This window comes from Eptatretus burgeri, chromosome 6 (assembly GCF_056783735.1).
Source record: "Eptatretus burgeri isolate ZD-2024b chromosome 6, Ebu_testis_v1, whole genome shotgun sequence".
NCBI lineage: Eukaryota > Metazoa > Chordata > Myxini > Myxiniformes > Myxinidae > Eptatretus > Eptatretus burgeri.
In genome coordinates this window covers 79,651,299-79,677,793 of record NC_140966.1, presented here as the reverse complement: position 1 = coordinate 79,677,793, position 26,495 = coordinate 79,651,299, and the positions used below count along the sequence as shown (strand labels likewise).

Sequence of the window (26,495 nt, the reverse complement as noted above, 5' to 3'; positions counted from 1 at the left end):
TGTGCCGGTTTGATTTATCGAGTAAAATGGCATGGCGGAGCTCTTATCATTGGCAATGCTTTGTGATTTTTTGATGGTCACGTCATGTGCCGGGAACAAAATCCGGTGCTGCGTCGGGTGAGTTGGAAATTTGGAATTCTAAGTGAGAGCGAAATAGGGAACAACAAATTTTGAATCGAGTACACGAAACGCAGGTCCAAAGCGAGTTTGGATAAGTGATATTCAAAGAATCCAGAATAAAGGCACAAAATATAACTTCACCATTTAATTTCAGTTGATGAAAGCAAGCAGTCGGTGAAGCTTTGAATAAGCTCAAGAAATGCTTCGTTGTATCTCCCGCTCTCCATCATCTACAACTGTCCGTGGGAAAGGACGTGGCATGGCTGGCAGGATAGTCCAGAGGCCTCTGAGCTGTCGAGTCCAGCTATAAACTGTCATCCTGGAGTTTCGCAGGCAAGTTGATTCATAGATGTGCGTGCCGTCCCTCGGATGGACGTTAAGTTTGTTGTCATGTCGGCCAACATGAGTTGGTGGACGTGAAAGATCCCACGATGTCCTTTGTGACGAGTAGGTGAGCTATTGCCAGCACAAAGACCCATTTGAAATTCCTGCTCTGAACTACAGGGGCACTGCATCAGTGGCGTAGCTACTTCCCCAACAAATGCTACCGTAGCCATGTTGTGCGTACTAAAGGAGGAGGACAGGGCTTTGCACATCACATGTTCACAGTTGGAGCATTGAAGATGCGGGACAAACGAACATCTTGATTGTTTGCCAAGAAGCCGATGTGTCGATTGTGTGGGAATGAGGAAAGGTTTATCTCGGTCATTTACACAGTTGAGTTGTGAGCCTTTGTGCTTATCTTGGTGTCAGAGCGAATTTGTTTATAATCGACATTTAAAAAAATTTTTAAAATATTTTATTTAACATTTACACGTCGGAAGTGCAACCTTTTGCTTTAACTTCCTCTCCCCCACCCGATCTCTCTTGACTGCCATAGTTTGTTTCATTGAGGAACAAATAGAAGTTTTAAAATGGTCCGAAGCATATCTTTGAGAACTTTTATTTCCTCCATGGCCAGAAGAAAGCAGTCCACCATCTCCACCACTGTGACCGATGCCCCCCATTTAATTTATCAGCAAAAATGGCGCCAAGCGGCTGTCAGGCTGATTCGGTGTCCCCAGGTCGCACCCAAGGCCAAGGTTGAATCCGTACCCAAAGTATTGCTGAGATGTTGTTTATCGCAGGGCTCTGATAGCCAGCACATTGACCGAACGCTGTAAAGTACCATTCTGTAATGTAGAAACATCAGCAGCTTCTGGAATTTTATCAACTTATCTGGACTTTGAAAGTCTTTTTGTTACCACCTTCCCCAGGAGGTTTTGCATTCTCGGCGTGCTACCCAGGCCTGTACGAGAGCCGTGAGGTCGGCTTGATCCAGGGTTCCATATCGCAGCCATGCTTACCGGTTTCCAGCGCAGGCCCGACTCGCATTCTTCCACATCTGTACCTGGGCTCCCAGGCTGATGTTCTGGACGAGGTATGCTCGCCAGATGTTGGAAAGTTTTTTTTTTTATTTTTTATTTTTTTTTTTTTTTTCAAAACCTTCTCATTGGTGGTGCTTAATGCACTGGTCAGTATTTATGCAGTAAATCATACTTTGTGCGTTTCAGGAACTGATGGCTCAGAATGGCATAACTTATGTATTGAATGCCAGCAACACGTGCCCGCAACCGGACTTCATCCCCGAGGACCATTTTCTCCGAGTGCCCGTCAATGACAGCTACTGCGAGAAGATCCTCCCATGGCTGGATCGCTCGGTCGATTTCATTGGTAAAGAACAACCCGATACGAGCACTTGTGATCTGCCGCAACAATCCGAGTCAATAGTTGTGTCGAGCGTTGGTTTTCGGAAAAGGAAAGAATGTAACCAAATAGCGTTAAGAATTGACCATTTTCAGGCATTTTCACTTTTGGAGAAACTCCTCTGCTTACTGTCTGTGCAGGCGTATTCATTAATATTTATTTATTCAGGACTTGGTGGGTAATGGCAGAGCTTGGCCGATTACAAACCCATGACATAATTGCACTTCCCTTCAATTTGTGCACTCCACATCCACACGCCATATGTCGTCGGAAAGCCGGCATCAGGAATCCTTCGATGAAGGCAGCTTCATGATGACTACCATACTGTAAACGAGAATGGCACCTCTGCTCGGTTGAACAGTTTGCGTCTTGTATCCCACTGATGGGCCGGATCTGCATCCTGACGTTAACCAAAATCTAATTGGCTTGTTCGTGTCATCTACCCAACTCATCCAACCAGTTTTGTCATCATCAATCCACAACTTTTTTGAAAGATCATGCGATAGATTGTTTTTGGCCTCCTTTCTTAATGGTGAAGAATCACTTAAACAAAAATATTGAATTCCCTTTTCCGGATCTTCACCAAAATCTAATCAATTCGACCTTGTCACCCACCCAAATCTGTCCACAACGTTTTGAGATATCCTGCTCACAGACACGCAGACAGGTGTGAAAACATAACCTTCATCGGCCTCGTAGCTAGGAATGGTGTTTGGATTCGTGACTGGTGACCACCGATTCACCATGAGCAGTCACGCGGTGTGGAAGGTGATTGAAGTACTGTATCTTCTTCTTGGAAAAAAAAAATATTAAAAAAAAACTTGCAAATTTTCTCTGCAAAGACCGTCCAAATAGTTTGCAAGAAGCTCTGTGGTGTCGCACGGATGCAAGGACAACCTTTGCGGCAATCCCGTCAATGCTCTGACTGAAGTCAGAATTTCTAAACTGGAAATCTGTTACCCGGAGGAGCAGTGGCACAGGCTGATCGCCATTACTTTGATCCTTTGTGATCCAACAGTGAAAATCACGGTGATGGTAGCGCCCAATCTCTTGGGAAATGAATGCTCAAACTGCCTGTACCAACATTGGGCTTGCTGCAAGGATGGTGGTGAGGAAGAAGCCAACCGGAGCTTTTTGACTAAGTTGCCGGAGACATTATGTTTTCGGGTTGTCTGTCTGTCTGTCCGTTCATAATAGGTTTTTGTAATCGCAATAATTTAAGAACAGCAAAAGGGATCTCGGTCAAACTTTGTACAAGTATGTATAATGATGTAAAGACAAACTGATTCGGAAGCCTGGTGTTGGCTTAGTGGTTAGGGTGGCAGGCTTGGGATTCTAGGGTACTTAAGCATGAGTCACATTTGCTCTACGGCTCGGATACGGCGGCCGTACCCCCCCCCCCCCGAATTGACAGAAACGTGCGGCGGCCGTAGAGTTTCTGAGGTGGCCTCAGGGTGGCCCTACGCAGTATGGCTATCTTTTACAGGCTGTAGGGGGGTCTCCGTGGAATTAAAGCGCGGAGTTATAACTTTTTTCATTTCTAGGTTGGCCGTAGCAATTCGACAAGCCGTAGCCATGACGTAGATGTGTTCCACGTCAACCGTACGTAGGGCGTACGGTGGGCTTGTGTTATTCGTGCGTTTTCCGTAGGCTCTTATCGATGAAAAATGAATTTTGCCAACCCCCAAAAAATTACGGCGGCCGAACTATTTCCACGTTCGCCTTAGGGCTCCCCTGCGGTCGCCTTGTGGGCACCTTGAGGCTAACTTGCGTCTGCCTTGAAAATTCTATGGCCGCCGCAGGGACGCCCTAAGGTCATCGTGCGACATCAAATCAAAGACCGTACGGCACCCCCACGTTTTTGGTCTCCACAATTTCTAAATACCCCATGCGGCTACCTGAAAAATAAAAACATATGTGACTGCTACATTGTGTGACCGTAGAAATACTGCGGCCGCCCTATAATTGCTAGTGGCCGTGGATTTTTTTAGCCCCTACGGCCGCCGAGCCAAATGTGACTGAAGCATAAGTTCAAATCCTGCTCGGCCGTTAAATTGATACCAGGTGGGGTTGACTCGGCCTGTCGTCCTTCCGAGGTCAGTGAAATGAGTACCAATGTACTGGGGTAATAACCATTCATGGTAACCTGCGTCAGAGAGGTGACCCGTCCAGGACTGTATTCCCAGCCAAGGAAACTGCCTCGGCAGCCCGATGTGCCTTTACGGCATGAAAGGAATGGTATTATTTCACTGATTGGACTAAGGAGTCGAGAGGTCAAGGGTCAGAGGTAAAAATTTTGTTGCAGGATTAATTTGTAAACCAGTGATGTGATTTTGACCAAACTTGGTGAAGGTGTATATTATGATGCAAAGATGAACTGATTAGATTTTGGCATCAAGAGGTCAGAGGTCATGTCAGCTGAAAATGTGATAGTTTAGAACCAATGAAGGGATTTAAATCAAACTTGGTACAAGTATGTATAATGATGTAGTAATGTGGGCGGAGGCGTATAAATCGACGTTGCGACGTCAAATTTTGTCTAGTTATCCCTTTTTTTTTTGTCTAAGGATCACAAATGACTAATAAAAAAAAAAAATCAGTGATGAAATGGAGTAAAATCATTCGTGTAATGCTGAGAATTAAAAGCAAACATGTTGTGTTAATTGAGACTTTAATCACGAGAGCACGAGCAAACCTGAGCCTCTGATTTCACCTGCAATATTTCAAAGGCCGATGAGTAAAGTTAATTTGAAGCGAGTCTGACAACATGGTGCAGCGGGAGCACGCTTACTTGCCTTTGAACCGTCGAGTCTGGGTTTGATTCCCAACCTGACTATTGCGTGCCAGATTGATGCCTCGCAGGTAGGGCGTTGAATCGCAGTGCGTCATCCCTCGGGTGGACGTTGGACTGGTCGTCCTTTGTGATCACATTAGTTTGTGGATAACTTTTTGAATCAAGTACATGAAACGTACATGGTTAGGGTTGCTGTCCATTTCGCGAAGAGTCGGCAAATTATTTGCAACCACCCTGAACAAATTCCAAATTCCTGTGCAAATCGCCTTCAGTCGGTTCGTGAAAGGCCTGGGCCAAAAACTTTCCCTGACTGACCCCATAACAAGGTGGGAATCGTTATAGTAACAGTCGTATGTTAATTTTAAATTATTTTAATCAATAAATTCGCCACAACACTCAAGTGATCGTTCCTTGACGTATGATCAATCTAATTGGCATGGACTTTTCCAATTGCATTGGGCACAAGCCGATGGTGAGGGACCATGTTTAAGTGTGCACATATTTAGATACCTGCATTATCAGTACCCACTGCTCAGGTGAGAGTGCGAGAATACAGGATCTAATCTTTAATGCTCCTTTCCGCATTCTTGAGATCTCACAATGCATGTGACATCATCGTTTCGTTGGCAGTTTTAAAGCTTATTTACTGCAGATTAAGGAAATGTACATTTTATGTAATCCCATCACAAAGTCAAAAAAATGTTCTCTATGACTTAAACTCATTTCGTTGTGGCAGGTCAAGCTTGTTCTTTCACCTATAGAATGAAACTAATGCGTTGCTCAGTTCTTCATTGTTTAATTTATTTTCAAGGCTTCATTCAATGCGTGTATTTCCTCCTCTAAATTGTGGAGTAAAACCGAAACTGATTAAAAACAAAACAAAACAAACAAAAAAAAAAAGCCCCCTCCTTTCCCCTGGTGTCTCGGTGCCATTGCAGACAAGGTGAAAGTTTCAAACTGCCGAGTTATGGTGCACTGCCTGGCAGGAATCTCTCGCTCAGCGACGCTCGCCATCGCGTACGTCATGAAACATCACGGCCTGTCATCTGACGATGCCTACAGGTAAGCACTTCGGCACAAGTGCAAAGCTAAAGCACAATTTCCTTTTGCACTTTCCCAGATTTTGCCCACTCTGCATGTTAAGACCCATTGATACCTTTTCAAATGGAGAATTTTTTCCTCTCCTCTCCTCTCCTCTCCTCTCCTCTCTCTCTCTCCTCTCTCTCTCCAGGAATTGGTCATGAAGTAGCTGGTGAAACCCAAAGTAGGCAATTTAGAAAGACTTGGCTGTTCAAGCTCCTATAAGTTGTCTACTTTGGGTTTGACACCCATAAGTGTGAGATTAAATGACAAATTAGTTTTGACCGTCATATTTTCGAGCATGCTCGACCTTGACGGCTCTTGCTTGATCAAAAACTTTACGTTGAAGGATGATTCAAAATGCCTTCGAGATTAAATGACTCCCGAAAAAGACAAAAAAAAAAAGAAGTTGTGTTACGCTCACAAAATGCCAAAGTTTTAATTATCAACTTCATGCTTCCAGATTTGTTAAGGAAAAGCGGCCATCCATCTCACCCAACTTCAATTTCCTTGGTCAGCTGCTGGAGTTCGAGAAAGTGCTCTGCGGTCAACGCGAGGCGAGTCGACAGGGGCCTGCTGCAGATCCGTTACCAGATACTGGCTTCCTGTCGCTGCAAGATGGCAGCGGTGGAGCAGAGGGTGTAAGCATTGCTTCGTTGCCACATCGAATCAGTACACTCCGCCTCTCTGCAACCGACGGTTGCCTCGATGGAAATCGCCTCAAGCGGACTTTTGAATTTGGAGGGTCTGTTTTAGCGACGACTGCGGCAATGGCACGAAGCCACCATGTCAGCATGTTTGCTTCCAGCTCCACTGAGGATGGCTCGAAAGTATCGCGGATTGACGGCCAGGAAATTGGTGAAACGAAGAGGGCGACAATTGAAAGCAACCCTGAAATTGGAACAGATCCACCCAGTCCTTTGGCCAGTAGGATTTCCTTACAAAACGGTGATATGCTTCGGCCTCAGCTGTGGTTAAATTTGACCAGTCCTGGTTCCTCGGCCATGCAGCAGTTCCCCGGTACCTGGCGATTTCCTGACAGTATGCTTAGCAAGGGGACAGTTAGCAATGGTGGTGCGTATGCGTTTAACTATGGCGGCGGCCCCGCAGAGGTGCGGTTGCGAAGCCACGTGCGCTTGGAGAACTCGGTGAGTGGCGTGGCAGGCAATGAAACTCCGAGAAGAAGCTGGCACGAAGAGCTGAGCTCGGTAGCTGAGAAAGGCTTTAAAAGAAGGAGCTGTCAGCTGGAATTTGAGGAAGGCCTTGCAGCAGAAGTACATGGGCGAGACAACCTGCCAGCGATCGTAAAGCGATCAAGCTTCTCGGGTAGCATGGAGATCATCGAAGTATCTTGACAATGGAAACTCTCTGAATGTTGCCCTTTTCTTTTCTTATTTTTTGAGGTTAAAAAGTGAAGCTGCAGGCAGCAGAGTGTCTTGTTACTTTAAAATACCTTCCACTCATCCAATGAAAAACAAAGTAACATTGGGAATCTTCGCTGTCTGATAACAAGACACAAAAACTGTCTGCACAGCTTGTTGGACCTCTTAAAACCTAGAAACTAAATTGCTGTCATTGTTTGGCATTTCAAATTTTTAAAATGTCAAACTATGTTCTAGATGTTTTCGTGGTGGATGTAAGAATCCAGATGTTTGTATTTTGTTGTAGTAACTTGTCAGTCGATGTTATAAGGTGCACACTTAGTAGCATAGGTGAGTGGGCATAAAGAAGAAAAAGATGGGGGGTGGGGTAGGTAGCTTAATTATTTGTCTCCATACTACTGTGCTTACCTCAGGTAAACAAACAAGGATACATGTATTTATCCACCTCGAGTGATGAAATGGGTTTAAAAAGTCTTGCTCAATTAGCGGATGAGTCTTTTGTGATCTCACCTTTCAATGTGTTCAACTTTTGACTCTCCCCCTTCTCCCCACCTTCCATGTTGGCTCCGGGCAAGTGAAAGAGGTCGTTGTTGTATTCCAAGCTTACTTTAGTACAAACGACTTTCGTTTTGTTTTCTACACCTGGTTTTGGTCGTTTATACACGGACGTGTGTACACACGTAACATTGGTGCACGGTTAGATCAATGGTGTGAAAGAATTAAAAACAAGAGAGAAGGTGTCCACAAATGCATATTTAAATGATCCCCGTCAATAAATGCTTCCTATGATAAGTTAACATTTATTCCCTTCTATTTAATGCGAGTTTCTGCCAACCAGAGCCGCAGTCGCCGTTTTTAACTTATAAAGCGCCCCCGCCCAACCCCCTCCAATTTGCTCTCCGCAGTGCAATGTGAATACAAGTGAGTAATTAATTAATTGTACGAATGGTTTGAAATATTCTGATTTGGATGGCGTCGCTCGTACGCACTCGGTCGTTGAGGCTGCAAAGATTTTTTTTCCACTTTTCCGATTGGGACTTTGGTAAATGTTTTTGGGCGTTTTGTTCGATTCCAAATGTTCCAATAGTCTGTTAGTAGGGTCACCGTTAATGTTTGACACTAATGCTTTGTATTTAAATGATTGACATGATTGAGAGTTGCTATTTATTAGTTGACTTTTTTGGAGTGATGTTTTGTATGTGTCTTTTTCAATGTTTAAATAAAACTTGTCTCAAATTTACCACTCCTTGAGCTTGTGCCATGTTTCGAACACCAATTGTCCTTATTGAGCAGGCATTTGGTCTCAAACACATAAGTGTGTGCATTGAGTTTAAAAAACAAACAAACAAACAAGCCGGTAGGCGGCGATGGGTCGCCGAGCATGGAAACTATAAGATATAGAGCAAAATGGATGTCATATAGCGGATAGGGAATCACCTTAAGATTATGCATACCAAATCTCATCCAGTTCCATCTACTGATAACTACTCGGTATCCATTTGAATGAAAAGTACCGAAAAAGCGGTTTGAAATCGGAAATCCCCAAAGTTCGAGGGGGAGCTGTGGGTGAACAAAGATCTAACTTGAAAATCCGGCTCGATCGTTTGTGCACAATGTATTCCAGACGATTAGTGTGAATTTTCATGACCATACGACCACAACCCTAGGAGGAGTAGCATTTGGCACGAAGGCACCTCCAGCTCTCGCATATTATCGATTTTTGTACTAATTGACCTTTGACCCCTGACCTAAGCGAAATCTGTCAATATGTCCTGAGGCAAAGTTGTAGTACTCATTGAGTACCATGAACCTGCAAAGTTTCATTCGTATCGATGCACTCACCTTGTCGCTAGGGGGCCTTCAATTTTCGCGCATACCCTAATTGTAGGGGGCGCTGCGGGTAAAGTATTCCATATATCACAAAACCGGAATATATTTGATAGAGCATCACCTGTAGATCATTCGTGCCAAATTTCATAACCTTGCGTGGGATAATGGCTTTCGGAATTGATTTCGCGTGACCGGTACCGATTTTGAAGGTTTTTCGGTTGTTGCTCGGGAACCAAAGCGTCCCGAGCAACCATCACAATTTCCAAAGCACTAGGTCATAAGATGTACCTACCCCCCGAGTTTGGTCAAAATCCGCCCACGTTTACTACCAATTATGCTGATGACAAACGAACAAACAAACAGACAATTACTGACAATAAGGGTCACCTATTTCGGCGACCCAATAACAAGGTGGTAAAACATCCCAAATTTGCAACTGAATACATTTCAGATATGCTTGTCGAATACGACGTGTCTGAAAGCATTGTCATCATTGGACCACAGTTGCATTTATTTCTGGGGATGGTGTAGTTCTGACCAGTGGTAGGGAAGGGGGGTTGTAAGGGTGAAGGTGGGAGATTAAATTAATCAATCATTTCATGCAACGTGTGGCTGCTGGTTTGCATTATTGCTGACGAGAGCAGGGTGGGTGTTCATACACTGAAGGTATTATAAATTTAGGTGGTTCATACAATGTGTTGTTGGTGAGAACATTAATTTATTTTACTACTGCTACGCTGACGCATCCAAGAGAGTTCACAATGCTGCGCCATGAGTCTTTGTCCATCATCAGTGTCTGCATGTTCGCTATGTCATGCTGGATATTACTTGCTGCGCAGTCGATGTAGTTCAGAACTCGGCAGTTCAGTAATTTATTCATTGCCCCAGCAAAACTCACCGATTCTTCGTGTACCACACCATGGGAGGTATTTGTCATCCACCAACAAATGCCAGCAGATGGGATATCCATTTTAAGAGTTGAGAGGTAAGAGGCTAATAAATTGCCTCCATGTTTTCATATTTAGCGAAAGCAAAGTCGATGGCATGCCATCACAAATCCTCACACTTCCCACCTAAAGCAAAGTTGAACGATGGTAAAAAGTTCCATCAGGACTGACCCAATGTTAAATTGGTTAAAAACAAAATCCGTTTTGACCCCTGTTCCATCCCCTCTCTGGGCATGAACACAGGAACCAAATCTCCAAAAAGTTACATATTTCATGCGTCCCCCAATGTTGATTGCATTTTCAAAGTGTGTGTGTGTGTGTGTGTGTGTGTGTGTGTGTGTGTGTGTGTGTGTGTGTGTGTGTGTGTGTGTGTGTGTGTGTGTGTGTGTGTGTGTGTGTGTGTGTGTGTGTGTGTGTGTATGTGTGTGTGACCGCTGTTTCTCGACAACCGCTGGTCCGATCTAATTGAAACTTGCCAGCTATATTGCTGGGGACCTGAGGATGTGCCTTTTCAAGGTTTGATATTATTGCGGATTCGCGCCCGCCGGCGTGCGAACGGCCACGTAACTCGAATCGCGGCACGTCGCCCACCGGACGGACAATCCCGCCGTGACCCTCTCGGACTAACGCCGGGAACTAGTCACGGTGGGCCTTTCGCCTCACCACGATCGGGCCAATCGGCCCCCCGCGTGGGATAGGGTTGCTCGCCAAATTCGACCTACCTAAGTACCCACACGGAGGGTAGACCGGGCGATCGCACCTCGCCGCAGGTCGACTTCGGACACGGGCCACTTTAAGCGACCCGTTCCGTACTATCGGGATAACCGAGCGGTGTTATCGTCAACCTGGACGGTTCGATTAATTATCGGGCGTTTTAGCCCACGACCAACCCTTTACGTGAAGTAAGATGGAGATTCAATAAAGGAAAAGACGAAGCGAAACGGGAAAACAGTTCAACATAGAGCACATTTATTTCGCGATGGCACACGGATAGCACACATATACAATTATACACCAAAAGCAAATGTAAAAGAAGAAGAAACGCACAATAATGCACAAAAAGCAAATGTAAAAGCAAAACACAATGCAGAGCTAACCGACTACCTAGCACACGGCAACACTTATACAGTTTTACTTCACAGACGGCGCCGACAACACATATACTCAAAGCAAAAGCAAAGGACCACCCTCAAGGATGATGGGGGCAGACGGGCCTGGGGCCGAGACCGCGTCGGGCCTACCCGTCTGATGATGAGCCGCAAAATGGCGGTGGCGCCCCGACTCTGCGGGCCTCGCGGACAGTGTCTGGAATGGGGTGGGAACGGGGCCCCCTTCTCGCACTATCTCAGCGCGGGGGGAAACAGGAGGGGGTTGTTGATGCTCGGGGGAAGGAGGATATCTCCCTGGCTCGGGTCCCGCGACAAGCGTCTCCACCACGACCTCGGTCGCGTTGCCGGCCTCTCCTCTCCGCAGCTCCCCGACTCTGACACGAGCACCCCCTCGACTGCCTTCGCCGCCGCCACCTCTCCAACTCTCCACAGCTCCGTCCAACTGCCTTCTCCGACTCCTCTCTTGACTGGCTCTTCCCAACTCAACTCCGAACTCAACTTGACTGCCTCAACTACGGGCGAACGCGGCCCTTTATAGCCCCCGTGGCCTCGCTCCTTCACCTTCGACCCTTTACCTCTGGCTGGCTCCCCATTGGACCGAGGAAAAGTGGGCGTGAATGCTTTTTGATCCACGAATCTGCATATAGCGACCACACTCCAACGCACCTGGAGGCGGGGCCAAATCGCCCCACGCTCGCCGATAGGACGGAACAGAAGTGGGCGTGAGTCGTTTTTGATCTGATTGCTTCGGAAAGGCTGGTGCCTCTGCACCCGCTGCTCGGTGCGCGCCCTGCACGAGTCCAGTATCGGTGCCCACAAGCGGCGCGGGAATGGTGGTAATGCGATGGTTGCGAGGGCGAGTTGTGACGGTAAAGGTCGTGGCTGTTGTTGTGAAGCGGCGTTGCGGTTGGTGGTTGTTGTGTGAATGCTGTTGAGACGTGGTTGGTGGTGGTTGTGATGGTAGTAATGGCGGCTGGTCCAAAAGAAAGATAGTAAAAGAAAAACGGCTATCTGGAGGGGTCACAGCCCGAATGAATGACATTTATTCCCTCTAAACAACGGGTTTGGGCCTAACTACACATATACTTACAGAGATATCTCACCTAAAGGACCTGAATGGTGGTTTGGGAATTTCGTCAACCACAACAATATTAATCGGACAAGTGCTTCCCAAGTTATGGCCATTTATTGACCAACCAATGACAGGAACCGTTGCTGCGGCCATTTTTTTTTAATCAACCAATGACAGGAAGCGTTGCTGCGCAGCCGTGGTCGATGGAGAAGAGAAACTCAGCCGCGTTCGCCATTACGGGTTTTTTCTCTTCTCTTCTTTTCGTGTTTTTCCTTGCGAAAAGGCAAAATACGTTGGTGCTAATTGAATAATTGGCCATTAAAAGCTTCCGTATTCTTACCCTGGACGAGGAAACAAAGAAGCGCCGTTTCCTCAGCGATGTTGTTTATGAAGAGGTGCTAACGAGATAAAGGTGTGTACAATGTACATGGAGACTATTTTTATTATTATTTATTTTATGAACAAAAATTGTTCCAAAAATAATTTATCAAAAAAAGTGCACAACTTTTTTTTTGTTTCCAATTGTCAAAACGCTGTGGCCTTTGGAAGTGTTAAGGAATTCAGCTCCACTCAACATGCTTGCCAACGAACTACATCTCAATTTGGTGGTAAAAACTATTCACAACGACGGGTTTCCTTACTCATTGATCTGCAGTCTGCATTCAACCCCTTCATTTGTCATCTCATTGACCTCATTTCATCTATCTATAATTCCAGCTGTGTGTGTGTGTGTGTGTGTGTGTGTGTGTGTGTGTGTGTGTGTGTGTGTGTGTGTGTGTGTGTGTGTGTGTGTGTGTGTGTGTGTGTGTGTGTGTGTGTGTGTGTGTGTGTGTGTGTGTGTGTGTGTGTGTGTGTGTGTGTGTGTGTGTGTGTGTGTGTGTGTGTGTGTGTGTGTGTGTGTGTGTGTGTGTGTGACCACTGTTTCCCGACAACCACTGGTCCGATCTAATTGAAACTTGCCAGCTATATTGCTGAGGACCTGAGTATGTGCCTTTTCAAGGTTTGATATTAATCGGACAAGTGATTCCCAAGTTATGGCCATTTATTTACCAACCAATGACAGGACACGTGCTGCGTAGGCGTGGCCGATGCGCCATTTAGTTACCAATCACAGGACACGTTGCTGCGTGGGCGTGGCTGCGTAGGCCAGTGCAAGGCCAGCCGACGATGACGTCACGTGCCGTACTGGTTACGATGGGGATCGATCGGTGCCTTAGTTACCGTGGGGTAGGAGTGCCAATGGTAAATGGCAGCGAATGTCATGGCAAGCAAAGACAGGGAGGTAAACTTGATTTTAATTAACTCTGTGTGTAAGTATCACAGCAGTTGTTACTTCAATGCAAGCGATAATTCGTGGAATGATGTGAACATTCCGTACGGGCACGCACTACTTTTGGATAGTGATGACTTAATGTATTCTGATAATTTCTCGATTTCTTATCCGCATTTATAGATAAACACAATGCCCCAATCCAGTCGTCGTTTATGAGAGAGAAGGAATGGCCTGTGTGTTTGTTTGAAAGTTTTTTGTTTTTTTTTGCATGTACGGCCACGCACATACGGGCACGCAAGAGCGAAGGAACGGCCTGTGTGTTTGTTGTTTCTGGCGCGCAGTTTGAATTTTTTTTTCTTTTTTTTTGTATGTATGGCCATGCACGCACTGCCACGCACGTATGGTCACACGAGAGCGAAGGAATGGTCTGTGTGGTTTCTGGCAAGCAGTTTTAAAGTGTGTATATATATATATATATATATATATATATATATATATATATATATATATATATATATATATATATATATATATATATATATATATTTTTTTTTTTTTTTTGCACGTACAGCCACGCACTTACGGGCACGTGAAAGTGAAGGAACGGCTTGTATGGTTATTGTTTCTAGCACGCGGTTTGAGTTTTTTTTGCGGGGGGGGGAGGGTTTGCACGTAAGGCCACACATCTATGGGCATGCACTAGTATATTTCAATGTGCCTGTAATTGCATTTTTCAGTATTTGACTTTTTGACCCTGCCCCAGGGAGTGTGGCCAAGGATGATACTCGTGCACTTTCTTGCCAAGTTTGGTGAATTTCTGCAGTAACCGTTTAGGAGATGGCATGATGGACAGATGGAAGGAACCGACTACAGTATCTCTCCCCCCCCCCCCCCACTGGTTTTCTTTTTAAAAAAGCGTGGAGATAAAAAGTCCCTAATGATTGGTAACTGAAAATAAGCATCCAGTACTGTTTGAGAATCTTAAGGGATTTATGAGTTTATTAACTTCCATTCATCCTCCACCCTGTCAGACATGTCATTTCTGAGAGCCATTGTGTAAAATATGGATGTTTTGATAACTATCACAAAGAAAAATGTTCATGACAGATGTTCCTGTAGCAATGTCTGTGTAAGACTTGTCAAGACCGGCATCCATAGAGGTGTAGAAGGGTGAAGGCTGTGGTCTTCTAACATTTGGTTGTTCTCTTTTTAGTTTTAATTTTTCGCTTTATATCTGGAATTTAAATTTCAGATAAGGTATTGTCATCGCGCACCGTCTGTCCGTGTATTTTGACTTCTCCGGCCAAACCACTGGGTCGATCTGGCTGAAATTTGGCAGCAACATTCCTCTCCTGACTAGTAACAGGAACTGAAAACCTTGTTTTGGTCATATGACGAAGAAGGTCAAAATGGCCGACTTCGTAAATTTCTTCAAAAATCTTCTCCAGACCCACCAAAGTGCTACCAAATTTGGGTTTCAACATTAGGCCATGGCCCAGATAAGCTACAGGTCCAGTTGTCCTATTTATTATTATTTTTAGATCCTCGTTAGAGGATCTCTAAGTCTTACTCACATTGTTGTTCTTCTTCTTGTGGACTTTTTTCTTTCACAGCCTCCAGTTTTCATCGAAACTTCCTGAAACTTGGCATATACATGTAAAAATACCCTGCGCAGACATTAACCATCTCCGATTGTGAAAATTCATCCTAGAAAAAAGTTGACGTCATAATGTCTCCGAATGGAAATCGCCCAAAAAAAAGTATCTCTGAAACGAGGAAAGCTTTTTGAATTCTGTTTGCAGGAATCAAACGGGGTATTTGCACAGATGATTTGACGCAAATCTGATACATCACAATGACGTCATATTCGTTTTATGACATCACTATGTTCTGAAATTTTTTTTTTCACAACCAAGAGTTGTCATCAGAACATCTTGAAACTTGACATGTTCATGCAGAAAGCTCACACGCAAGACAGTAACCATCTCAGATCGAGGAAATTCTTCCAAGAAAAAAGTAATGACCATAATATCGCAATGGAAATCGCATAAACAATCATCTCCGAAACAACGCAAGCTTTTTGAATACTTCAGATGGAATCGAATAGGGCATTAGAGATAATTTACCGCACACCTGATGCATAACTGATAACTATGATGTCATCACTAAGAGGACGAGGATCTTCGCTCATTTGAGCTTGTTTTTTGTGGTGGCCAAGTTCCCCATACTCCAAAAATCCGAGTTGTTCCCTCAAATCGCAACATGTTTGAACAATCTAATCAGGCATTCTGCATCTGAAAACAGGATTGGGGGTAACAAAAGTGGATGCAAAGTATGGTACTTGAATGTGAAATGGGCAGCATTCGATAGGAGCATCCCTCGCTTTTTTCTCCACACAAAATTATTACTGCAAATAGGTGAGGGACAAAGTTGGTATGCAGGAGTCATTGCTGGGGTGAGGTAATGGATAAAGATGATGACAAAGTAGAGGGGGGTGCACAGGTGGGAGGAATTAAAATATTGGGAAGATGGGACGACGACGATGTGAAGAGGCAAGTCCGGGCAAAATGTGTGCATAATAGATGGCCCACAGACATCTGCAATGTCAACGCCACCCAAAACCTGATTACTGATAAGGAAAGAGTATTTTATCCACAAATATTTGTAGCCAACACACCATCAAGGATTGGTCATGGAATAGCATTCGATGCCATATCTAGTCTGGGACTAGTCGGCCATAGGAAAACCACCACCTCAATGCTTGGACTTGAAGCGCCACCCATTGAAATGCTGTGACGTCATCCAGCATGGAAACTGCAGTGACAAGTCTTCATAAGATACGGTCAAACAGGATAAGTCAAGTAAACTTAGATGTCAAAAGTAGAATAATTATGCTCATTTATTAGCCTCACCCAAAGGGGAAAGGGTGTGTGTGTGTGTGTGTGTGTGTGTGTGTGTGTGTGTGTGTGTGTGTGTGTGTGTGTGTGTGTGTGTGTGTGTGTGTACACAAATTAACCTGAAAATAGCATCCAACACCCCTTCTCACCATGTGCAAAAGGGAATTACCCTGATGTGGCTTTGCATTATTTAATGTTCAGTATTTATAGAGATGGTTTGTTTCATGTGATCTGATGAGGGTGATATCTCAGCAGGTCGAGTCCCTAGGTCTGCTTATTGTGCAACAGGCAGGTGAGTAGACACGTTTTATATCAGCATTTCTGGCCTCATCCCTCCATCCTTCCCAAGTTGCCTGTGTTCTTCCAGAATCCCACACCTGGTTTATCTTCCCAATAATAAACTGAATGCTTATCCTCATTCCTTCTACTGCCACGTTTGTGGAACAGATTCACCATTAGGTCACATTCTCCTTCCACTCCAATTGTCACCTCTTGCTTTCTCCGATGGGTATCATTATTACCTTAATCTTGCTAAACTCACCCTGCCACCCCACCCCCCCCAACCCTTTTTCCCTTTCCCTAGTACATGAATGGATGATTGACAATGTTGTTCCCTTGATACATTTGTACACAAAATGGCAGAAAGATTGCATTGCCTTTTCCATGGATCATTCATTCATTTTCTTTCACTCGTCCCAGCATCCGTGATCGTTTCTCCAAGACCATCCACAAACTCCCCCATTGCCCACCAACCTTTGTTTTCCTAATCGTTGCATCGACTTTCCCACTAACATGTACAACTAACCTTTACCACGACAACTTGAACATTTTCAGAGAATCGGACACATTGCATCTGTTGAATCTTTTCCAAGCACCATCCTCTATGCTGTACACCCAAGACTGTGGTTATAATAGCCCAACACCTTCAATTTCAAGAAAGCTTGAGGTTTTTCTCTGAAAGCAAAGAACATCCATTGTACAACCTGCCCCCCCCTCCCCCATTGAAACATTTTCAAAATTTCAAATTACTATCAGATTTCATCACCATAATGGTTAAAAACTTGCATACGATTAGTAATACTACTGGATACCACCAGGTGGTGCTCAATGATACACATTTACATGGAGAGAATTGGGATCTTACCCTCCACCTTGAACCCCCTCCCCAACAAACGATACCTGGAGTACCCTTTGGCAACATCCAAAGTTTGGCTTAGTAGTTTTGAAAAATACATAAACGAATGTACAAATTCACCTTTATAGTGTAGATAAACCCTGGAATTTCAAAACAAATGTCCTCAATTAAGGTGATAATTTACCGTGATGAGATAAAGTGCCCCTTCAGTGGTTAAACAGTAAAATATAGTGAAAAATAATTTAATGAGGGCAAGCACAGCATGATATTGTACACAAGAACTGTACAAGCGGATTCATTGTTGTCCAGCGCATGGACTTCAAATTCCTTTGATCAATTACACAAACAGCTCATCTCCAATGCAGTAACACCTTCATCAAATGAAGTCCAACTGCAGCACACCTTACCTGGAAGAAGATGAAGATAATATAAGAACCAGCTTCGTACGACAGCAACACGTTTTGTCCGTTAAAGAGAAAAATTAAATGACGAAACATTTAGGTGGGGATCGAGGGCAGATTGACCAGTGTGCATGCACAGTGGTTAAAAAAAAACCCCAAAAGAAACCCACTTTGGGAGAGGAGAGGGAGTACAACTGCAAGTTAGAGTGCAAGATCTAAAGTTAGTGCAAGACCTAATCGATTACAGCAGAAACTTGTGAGGCTCGGTTCTCTGGCTGCAGAGTGAAGGGTTCGAGGCGCTCTGCTTCTGGAAGTAGTCCATTCAGTTTCTCCATCAGAGGCAGTGTCTGGTCAAATCCCATGCGGATGCGTCGCAGCAAGGCCGAAATCTCAGCCACCTTTTTAACCTGTTCGGCATAACGAGCAAAGCGACGCTGGCGCTCTTGCAGTGTACCGAACAGCGCGCTCACCTCACCCTCCACCTAAACCACACAAAAATAACATGCAGCACTCAATTGATGTACAATAAAGTGTCAATGTACTTTTACATTAGCAGATATCCACCTTAAGAAATAAAAATAAACAAATAAACACAACCCATGTCCTAATGTAGGTAGGACAAACAAGAAATCTGTTGGGCTAAGTGAACTCACTTATGCCATAAAAGCAGCATCAATGATTTTAATATTAATATTAATCCGAAAAGTCATTCATTCGAATTTGAGATCCATGAATTGTTGTTGCCCTGTCAGATGGTAAGTCTTTGTGCAACAACAATTTTTAAAAGTTCTTTCAAAGTAAACACTTTGTTATTCATCTGGAATCATGATATTGGTACAAACCAGTTATGTACCATTGGTACGACTGATCACTCCATACGTGCAGCATGTGTGGCGTTTTTCTTTTTGAAGTCTGTTGTGCCTTTATCAATTCTAATGGGAACCACAAAACATACCAAGTTGGTTCCAAATGAATCAAGTCCTGGGACAGCACTCCATACAAAAAGTGTGCGATAGAACATTCACCGCATGCTTTGTGTATAAGATGGCAAGAGCTATTCCATCACAACAAACAATCCAAATCAGAAGTAAATAGTGAGGCAGAATGTTTCAAGTGCCATTTTCATACCAATTAAAATAACCCACCACTCTGAGGAAGCTGCCAAGTCGCTGCTATCACATGAGATTTGTTTCCTGCATAGTCGTGAGCGTCAGCTGTGGCTGTATGGACATGTGGCTCGCTTTCCTGACGCTGATCCTGCTCAACAGTTTCTCAGTAGGGGAGCCTCGTGAGTGGAGGAGGCCAATGGGCTGACCACGTGCCTCATTGCAGCAGGTTGATCGGCATCTCAAGGAGATGGGGATGGGCCAGGCATCTGCCTGGGGGATGGCCAGACGGAGGTCCCTGAAGTACCGGTGGAAAGTGGATGCAGCGACGCACTGCTCCGGCGCATGCTCCCATATCTGACCTGATCAAAGATGCACCAGTCTTTTGCCACGATCACTAAAAAAGTGTGTGTGTGACTATTTGAAAGGGTTCCTGCTGTCGTATCATAAAAATGATACCATTGGCAAGGAAATAATCTATTTACTTGTTTGGAACGCTAATAATTAGGGTTTAACACGGTAGTTCTGTGAATTTACCTCGTAAGCTGAACAACTCATAAACCAAATGGAATTTTCCCATAAGAAACTATGTAAAAGGTGGAGGTGTGTCCAAGCATTCCATCCTCTCACAAATGACTCACTTTTGTTGCAGTTAATGGCATAACACCAAGCACTCGCTTTGTTTTTAATCGGCATTTTCACGAATCGTTCGTAAGGTGGACTTCCTAAGTCCAAGCACTCTGCTAAGATCCACCTTTCTCATAATCACTCGATCACTTTTTTTATCCCACCTTTAATAAAATGGCTTTCCTTTGTTTCTTCAGCACAGAAGCACCAGTATCACTTGTTGATCACTCACCCATCATGGTGTTGTAGGATGCACAAGATATTCGAATAATAGTGGAGGTTTTTTAATGCACGCATACATTCAGATGACTGACAAAGATTGGAGGCTGATGGTTGCCACGTATTTGGTATTCGTCCACGCATGCCCAGCATCTCGCAGCCAATCACGGACTAGTTCAGTCTGGGTGGAGTGATGGCCGGATGATTACTGGTAGCTGTATAATAAAAAAATTACATGCCATATGAAAAATGGTCCTCAATTAATCAGCCGTTTAATATACTTGTAATATGTCACCATTTTATATTTAATGTCCAGACTTGAACCGACTTAAATATTGAGCACATTTATCTTTAACTGCTTCATCAATCGACATGAAACGTTACATTTATGATCTAGTAGTCATGGGAAATGCATGTTTTAAATTTCAACTTGATTGGACGCATGGTCTGGCAGCCAGAATTATTTAATACTTTGAATCTGGGTTGAGGGATTCAAATGAAACTAAATACAAGTATGTATAATGAGTTAGTAATGTGGGCAGAGGGTTATAGTTTTGTTTTTATACAGTGGGGAGAACAAGTATTTGATACACTGCCGATTTTGCAGGTTTTCCCACTTGCAAAGCACGTAGAAGGTCTGTAATTTTTATCATAGGTACACTTCAACTGTGAAAGACAGAATCTAAAACAAAAATCCTGAAAATCACATCATATGATTTTAAAATAATAAATTTGCATTTTATTGCATGAAATAAGTATGTGATACATCAGAAAAACAGAACTTAATATTTGGTACAGAAACCTTTGTTTGCAATTACAGAGATCAGACGTTTCCTGTAGTTCTTAACCAGGTTTGCACAGACTGCAGCAGGGATTTTGACCCACTCCTCCATACAGATCTTCTCCAGATCCTTCAGGTTTCGGGGCTGTCGCTGGGAAACACAGACTTTCAGCTCCCTCCAAAGATTTTCTATTGGGTTCAGGTCTGGAGACTGGCTAGGCCACTCCAGGACCTTGAGATGCTTCTTACGGAGCCACTCCTTAGTTGCCCTGGCTGTGTGTTTCGGGACGTTGTCATGCTGAAAGACCCAGCCACACCCCATCTTCAATGCTCTTGTTGAGGGAAGGAGGTTGTTGGCCAAGATCTCGCGATACATGGCCTCATCCATCCTCTCCTCAATACGGTGCAGTCGTCCTGTCCCCTTTGCAGAAAAGCATCCCTAAAGAATGATGTTTCCACCTCCATGCTTCAGAGTTGGGATGCTGTTCTTGGGATTGTACTCATCCTTCTTCCTCCAAACACAGCGAGTGGAGTTTAAACCAAAAAGCTCTATTTTGGTCTCATCAGACCACATGACCTTCTCCCATTCCTCGTCTGGATCATCCAGATGGTCATTGGCAAACTTCAGACGGGCCTGGACATGCGCTGGCTTGAGCAGAGGGAGCTTGCGTGCGCTGCAGGATTTTAATCCATGACGGCATAGTGTGTTACTTATGGTTTTCTTTGATACTGTGGTCCCAGCTCTCTTCAGGTCATTGACCAGGTCCTGCCGTGTAGTTCTGGGCTGATCCCTCACCTTTCTCATGATCATTGAGGCTCCACGAGGTGAGATCTTGCATGGAACCCCAATGCGAGGGAGATTGACTGTTATCTTGAACCTCTTCCATTTTCTAATATTTGCGCCAACAGTTGTTGCCTTCTCACCAAGCTGCTTGCCTATTGTCCTGTAGCCCATCCCAGCCTTGTGCAAGTCTACAATTTTGTCCCTGATGTCCTTAGACAGCTCTCTGGTCTTGCCCATTGTGGAGAGGTTGGAGTCTGATTGATTGAGTGTGGACAGCTGTCTTTTATGCAGATAACGAGTTCAAACAGGTGCAGTTAATACAGGTAATGAGTGGAGAATGGGAGGGCTTCTTAAAGACAAAACTAACAGGTCTGTGAGCCAGAATTCTTACTGGTTGGTAGGTGATCAAATACTTATCTCATGCAATAAAATGCAAATTAATTTTAAAAAAAATCATACAATGTGATTTTCAGGATTTTTGTTTTAGATTCCGTCTTTCACAGTTGAAGTGTACCTATGATAAAAATTACAGACCTCCACGTGCTTTGTAAGTGGGAAAAACCTGCAAAATCGGCAGTGTATCAAATACTTGTTCTCCCCACTGTATATATATATACATACACACACACACACACACACACACACACACACACACACACACACACACACACACACACACACACACACACACACACACACACACACACACACACACGTGAACTCGTTGTGACAGCGGTTGATTAAAAAAAAAAAAATAGCTCCAGCGAACTATACCGCTGAGGTTGTTTGCATTGATCAAATTCTCCCGAAGAGAACTTCACTGAATCAGGAATAGATTTTTTTAACAATTTTTTTCGTTGCCCGCTTTGAACAAAACTTGATATTGCACACCGCAGGAGAATGGTGAGTAAGGTGGCCCTAAAATTTTTGCGCTGTCATGTTCCGTTTTAACTGTATTTCGGGAACATACATATATGCACAAGATGAGAGTTTTAATTATATATATATATATATATATATATATATACACTGTACATATATATATATATATATATATATATACTGTACATATATATATATATATATACTATACATATATATATATATATATATATATATATATATATACTGTACATATATATATATATATATATATATATATATATATATATATATATATATATATATATATATATATATACTGTACCGGTCTAAAGTTTTAGAACACCCCCATTTTGCCAGTAAAAACTGAAATTTAAGCAGTTCAAGTCCAGTGAATAACCTGAAATGGTACAAAGCTAAGCGGTAAACTGCCAGAGGTTAAAAAAAAGTTTAGGTTACCAAAATCTGAAAAATAATGTAAATTTCAGAGTTGTTAAAAAAGGCTCTTTTCAGGGAATAAGTAATGGCTTAGCAACTGCAGCTGTTCTGCAGCAATGGAAGTAAATTAAGCCTTGAAAGTTGATGCAAACAATTCCTACAGGTGTCCCAACTTTTGTTGATTAGTTACAAATCCTCTGTTTGTAAAAAGCAGTGTTGGAACAGACTGTGTTGCTACACCCTCTGAAGCATTATTTGGACAATATTGCCCTGCAGGAAGTAGTATATTGCTATCATAATGGCGAGAAAAAGATAATTAACAAAGGAAGACAGACAGACCATTATAACCCTTAAAAGTGTAGGTCTTTCCTTCAGAGAAATTGCAAAGAAGCCAAGGCGTCAGTGAGTACAGTTTCTTACACCATCAAAAGGCATTTGGAACCTGGAGGAAACTGACAGGACGAGGTCTGGCAGACCCAAAACCACAACACAATCAGAAGACAAGTTTCTGAGAGTCAACAGCTTGCGTGATAGGCGGCTCACAGGACAGCAGCTTCAAACATAGCTTAACACTGGTAGAAGTAAGGAAGTCTCAGTTTCAACTGTGAACAGAAGACTTTGAGCTGCAGGTTTGACACGTCGAGTGGCAATAAGAAAGCCATTGCTGAGATGGCAAAATAAGAAAAAAGAGGCTTTCCTGGGCCATGAAGCACCACCAGTAGACTACTGAAAACTGGAAGATTGCCTTATGGACCGATGAATCAAAATTTGAAATCTTCGGTTCATCAGGCAGGGTTTTTGTACACCGTCGAGAAGGTGAAATGATGGTTCCTCAGTGTGTGACACCAACTGTCAAACATGGAGGAGGAAGTGTGATGATCTGGGGCTCTTTTGCTGGATCCAGAGTCGGCGACTTGCACAGAGTGACTGGCACCCGGAACCAAAAGGGCAACCACAGCATTTTGCAGCGTCATGCAATACCCTCTGGTCTACGCCTAGTAGATCAGGGGTTAATCGCACAGCAAGATAACGACCCAAAACATACCTCCAGGCTATGTTAGAACTACCTCAGAAGAAAAAACAAGACGCAAGGCTTCAAATCATGGAATGGCCACCTAACCACAGTCTCCAGACTTTAACCCCATCGAGCTGGTTTGGGATGAACTGGACAGAAGGGTGAAAGCAAAGCAACCTATATGTGCAACACATTAGTGGGAACCGTTTTGGGAAGAACTTTCTGAACAATATTTGATTTCCATTGTAGAAAGAATGCCACGAGTATGTTTGGCTGTTATATCTGCAAAAGGTGTCTACTTTGGAGAGTCAAAAGTTTAGATTAAATTTTGTTCAACAAAACGATTCCACGATTTATTTTTTTATCTGCAATTGTTTATTTGTTCGATGCTTTAATTCCAGAGTACACTGAAACATTGAACTGCTTAAATTTCAGTAAAAACTGGAAAAATGGGGGTGTTCTCAAACTTTTGACCGGTAGAGTACACATAATCTAAGCATGTGGAGTGTGACGAGCACTCGCCAATCCCCATTGGACACAGTCCACACCAAAGCGTCGCCTCCAACACAGAGGCTTCGGCCCGGTGACTATTGAAGAGAAAGATGATATGGTCATCATCAGCTAAACATCAAACGGAACCACCGATCCAGATTTTGGGCTATTTGCCCTCATGAGGATGGTATACCGATAAATATCTAACCAATGATGATTACATTAGTCGTTTATACATCAGATGCACCTCCTGACTTATGGTGAGCACGGCCATGGATTATGTCTCACACGGTAAAACCGCATAATCCTCACAGAACAACTGTCCATCTGCCACTCAGACAATTGTTTCTGCTAATGCAAGCCATTCAACCAGAAGGCACGTGATGTGATAAGCGGATATATATATATATATATATATATATATATATATATATATATATATATATATATATATATATATATATATATATATATATATATATATATATATATATATATATATATATATATATATATATATATATATATATATATATATATATATATATGTGTGTGACGGATACTGAGACACCAGCTTGTCACTCGGGGATTAATCCCCGGTTGTCCTCGGTAGAGCCGGACCTGGGGCCACCACTCACAATTAACGTTGTGGTACGGTGGGTTGTTTTAAAACCACAAATTCCACCCAGTCAACAACGAGTTCCAGTGTCCGCCGTCTAATTATTCCGTTTAACTCGAGGTCACGTGGTTACCTGAGCGGGGAGCGCGCCCTAGGCAAAGCACCAATGTTATCTGATTAGATTTTAATTTGGGTTGCCGAGCATTTTAACAGCTGTGCATGCCGACGATTTTTTGGTCAAATTTGTGGTAATTACCTCCCAGTCTATCTTGGTTCGAACAATGCTAGACCAATGAAGGAAAGGACAAACACGGACAGGTTGGAAATCGACAAATAATTTATTAATAATAAAATAAATAAATAAAAAGAACCTTTTATTTGCTGAGGTAAATAATGAATTTCAAAGCAAAATCAATCAAAATGCCAGGAAAGAGACAAAGAGCAGATGCTTATCGGGGGTTAACTTACAGCGAAACACAGACAAGGGTACCCAGCAGATCATTCAGGGGGAGGGGAGGGGGAGAATCTCGCTCACCAGAAAGTCGTCCGTGAAGCGAAAACGTCCTGAAAATGTGTGCGTGCGTGTCACGTCCGTCGCCAGCACCCAGCCCCGCCATGCACTCTCTCGTGGGGCAGCCTTGAATGCCAGTCGAAGTCTGGAGGGCACCGAGATCGTCCGTCGTGGGTTTAGACCCTGGTGTTGTTGGTGATCGACCCGTGCCTCACTTGTTGGCGGCACTACTCACACCCACACGTGCACTACACGCTCGCTGGCCGAAGCACTCGGAAGTGCGAATTGTCTCGTCGGCGCCGGTCAGACACCCGCTTCTTGGTCGCTTCTCTCACCCTTTGCTTTTTCCTCTCCTCGCTTTGTCTCCCTTCAGACTTTTTCTCCTCAGAACATCTCTCTTCTCTCAGAACATCCCTTTTTTACTTTTTCGTCACTTTTTAAATCTCAGAACGTCCCTCTTTCGCTCGTTTTTATATCCCCGGGCCCTCTCCGCGGGGAGCCGTCCACCCCAAGCTCACCCTGCCCCACTGGGGCACGGTTACCATGACGACCCGTGCGCTCTCAAAAAAGGCGGGCGTCGGAGCTCGCAAAAGAATGTTGCTGAGGAAAAACGAGGGTGGGCTTCAGAGCTCGTGAAAGAAATGTGTGTGAACGTGTCTGTCATAAAGAAAAAAAAAGCTTCCCATAAGAGAGGGGATCTATTCTTTACCCTTCTCAACACATTACCTTTAAGAACCCATTATACATGGAGATGGGGCTAATCTGAACATGCATTGAAGGAAATAACTGTCTGAGAACCTGAATGTGTGGATGCATTCATCAGACCGGATTCAGAAATCCGTAACACTATACATGTATATATTGTTACGGCTGTGGAAATTCACAGAACATGATAAAGGGTCCGTAGTTCAGTTAGATCGATAAGTCTGTGTTCAGTTAGATTTCCCCACCATTGTTTAATGGGGTTTATTCGTGTCACAGGGCTGTGATCCTTTGAGGTAGTGTTTTTCTTTTTCTATCGTTATTTTGAACCAACCACGTCTCAACCACCTTAACCACAATGCCAATCATGCCACCATCGCAACAACCATGATCGCCTCAACCACCACCAACGTCGCTCTCAACAACTGCTTCACAGCAACCTGCACCACAACCTCTCAACAAACCACGCCATCCTCACCACCAACATCGCCTCACCACCTTCTCTACCCCATCAATCACCTAACCACCTTCGC

The 26,495-nt window shown here is 43.8% G+C and overlaps 2 protein-coding genes across 5 annotated transcripts in view; one reads left to right on the top strand and one right to left on the bottom strand.

Annotated features, from left to right (window-relative positions):
* LOC147025145 (dual specificity protein phosphatase 8-like) overlaps window positions 1–8,362 on the top strand; it is a 50,526-nt gene extending 42,164 nt beyond the window's left edge. For all 3 annotated transcript variants that reach the window (XM_085885821.1, XM_085885823.1, XM_085885824.1), the window contains 4 exons: window positions 1,377–1,540; window positions 1,674–1,833; window positions 5,599–5,722; window positions 6,204–8,362. In XM_085885821.1, coding sequence (XP_085741947.1) covers window positions 1,377–1,540; window positions 1,674–1,833; window positions 5,599–5,722; window positions 6,204–7,095 — 1,340 coding nt within the window. In that variant the 3' untranslated portion in view covers window positions 7,096–8,362. The remainder of the gene's footprint in view (window positions 1–1,376; window positions 1,541–1,673; window positions 1,834–5,598; window positions 5,723–6,203) is intronic.
* A 9,132-nt stretch (window positions 8,363–17,494) lies between these two features.
* BORCS5 (BLOC-1 related complex subunit 5) overlaps window positions 17,495–26,495 on the bottom strand; it is a 33,152-nt gene continuing 24,151 nt past the window's right edge. Inside the window, exon 3 of one of the 2 annotated variants that reach the window (XM_085885820.1) lies at window positions 17,495–18,268. In XM_085885820.1, the coding sequence (XP_085741946.1) occupies window positions 18,020–18,268 (249 nt within the window). In that variant the 3' untranslated portion in view covers window positions 17,495–18,019. The remainder of the gene's footprint in view (window positions 18,269–26,495) is intronic. The other variant, XM_085885819.1, reaches the window with a different exon arrangement.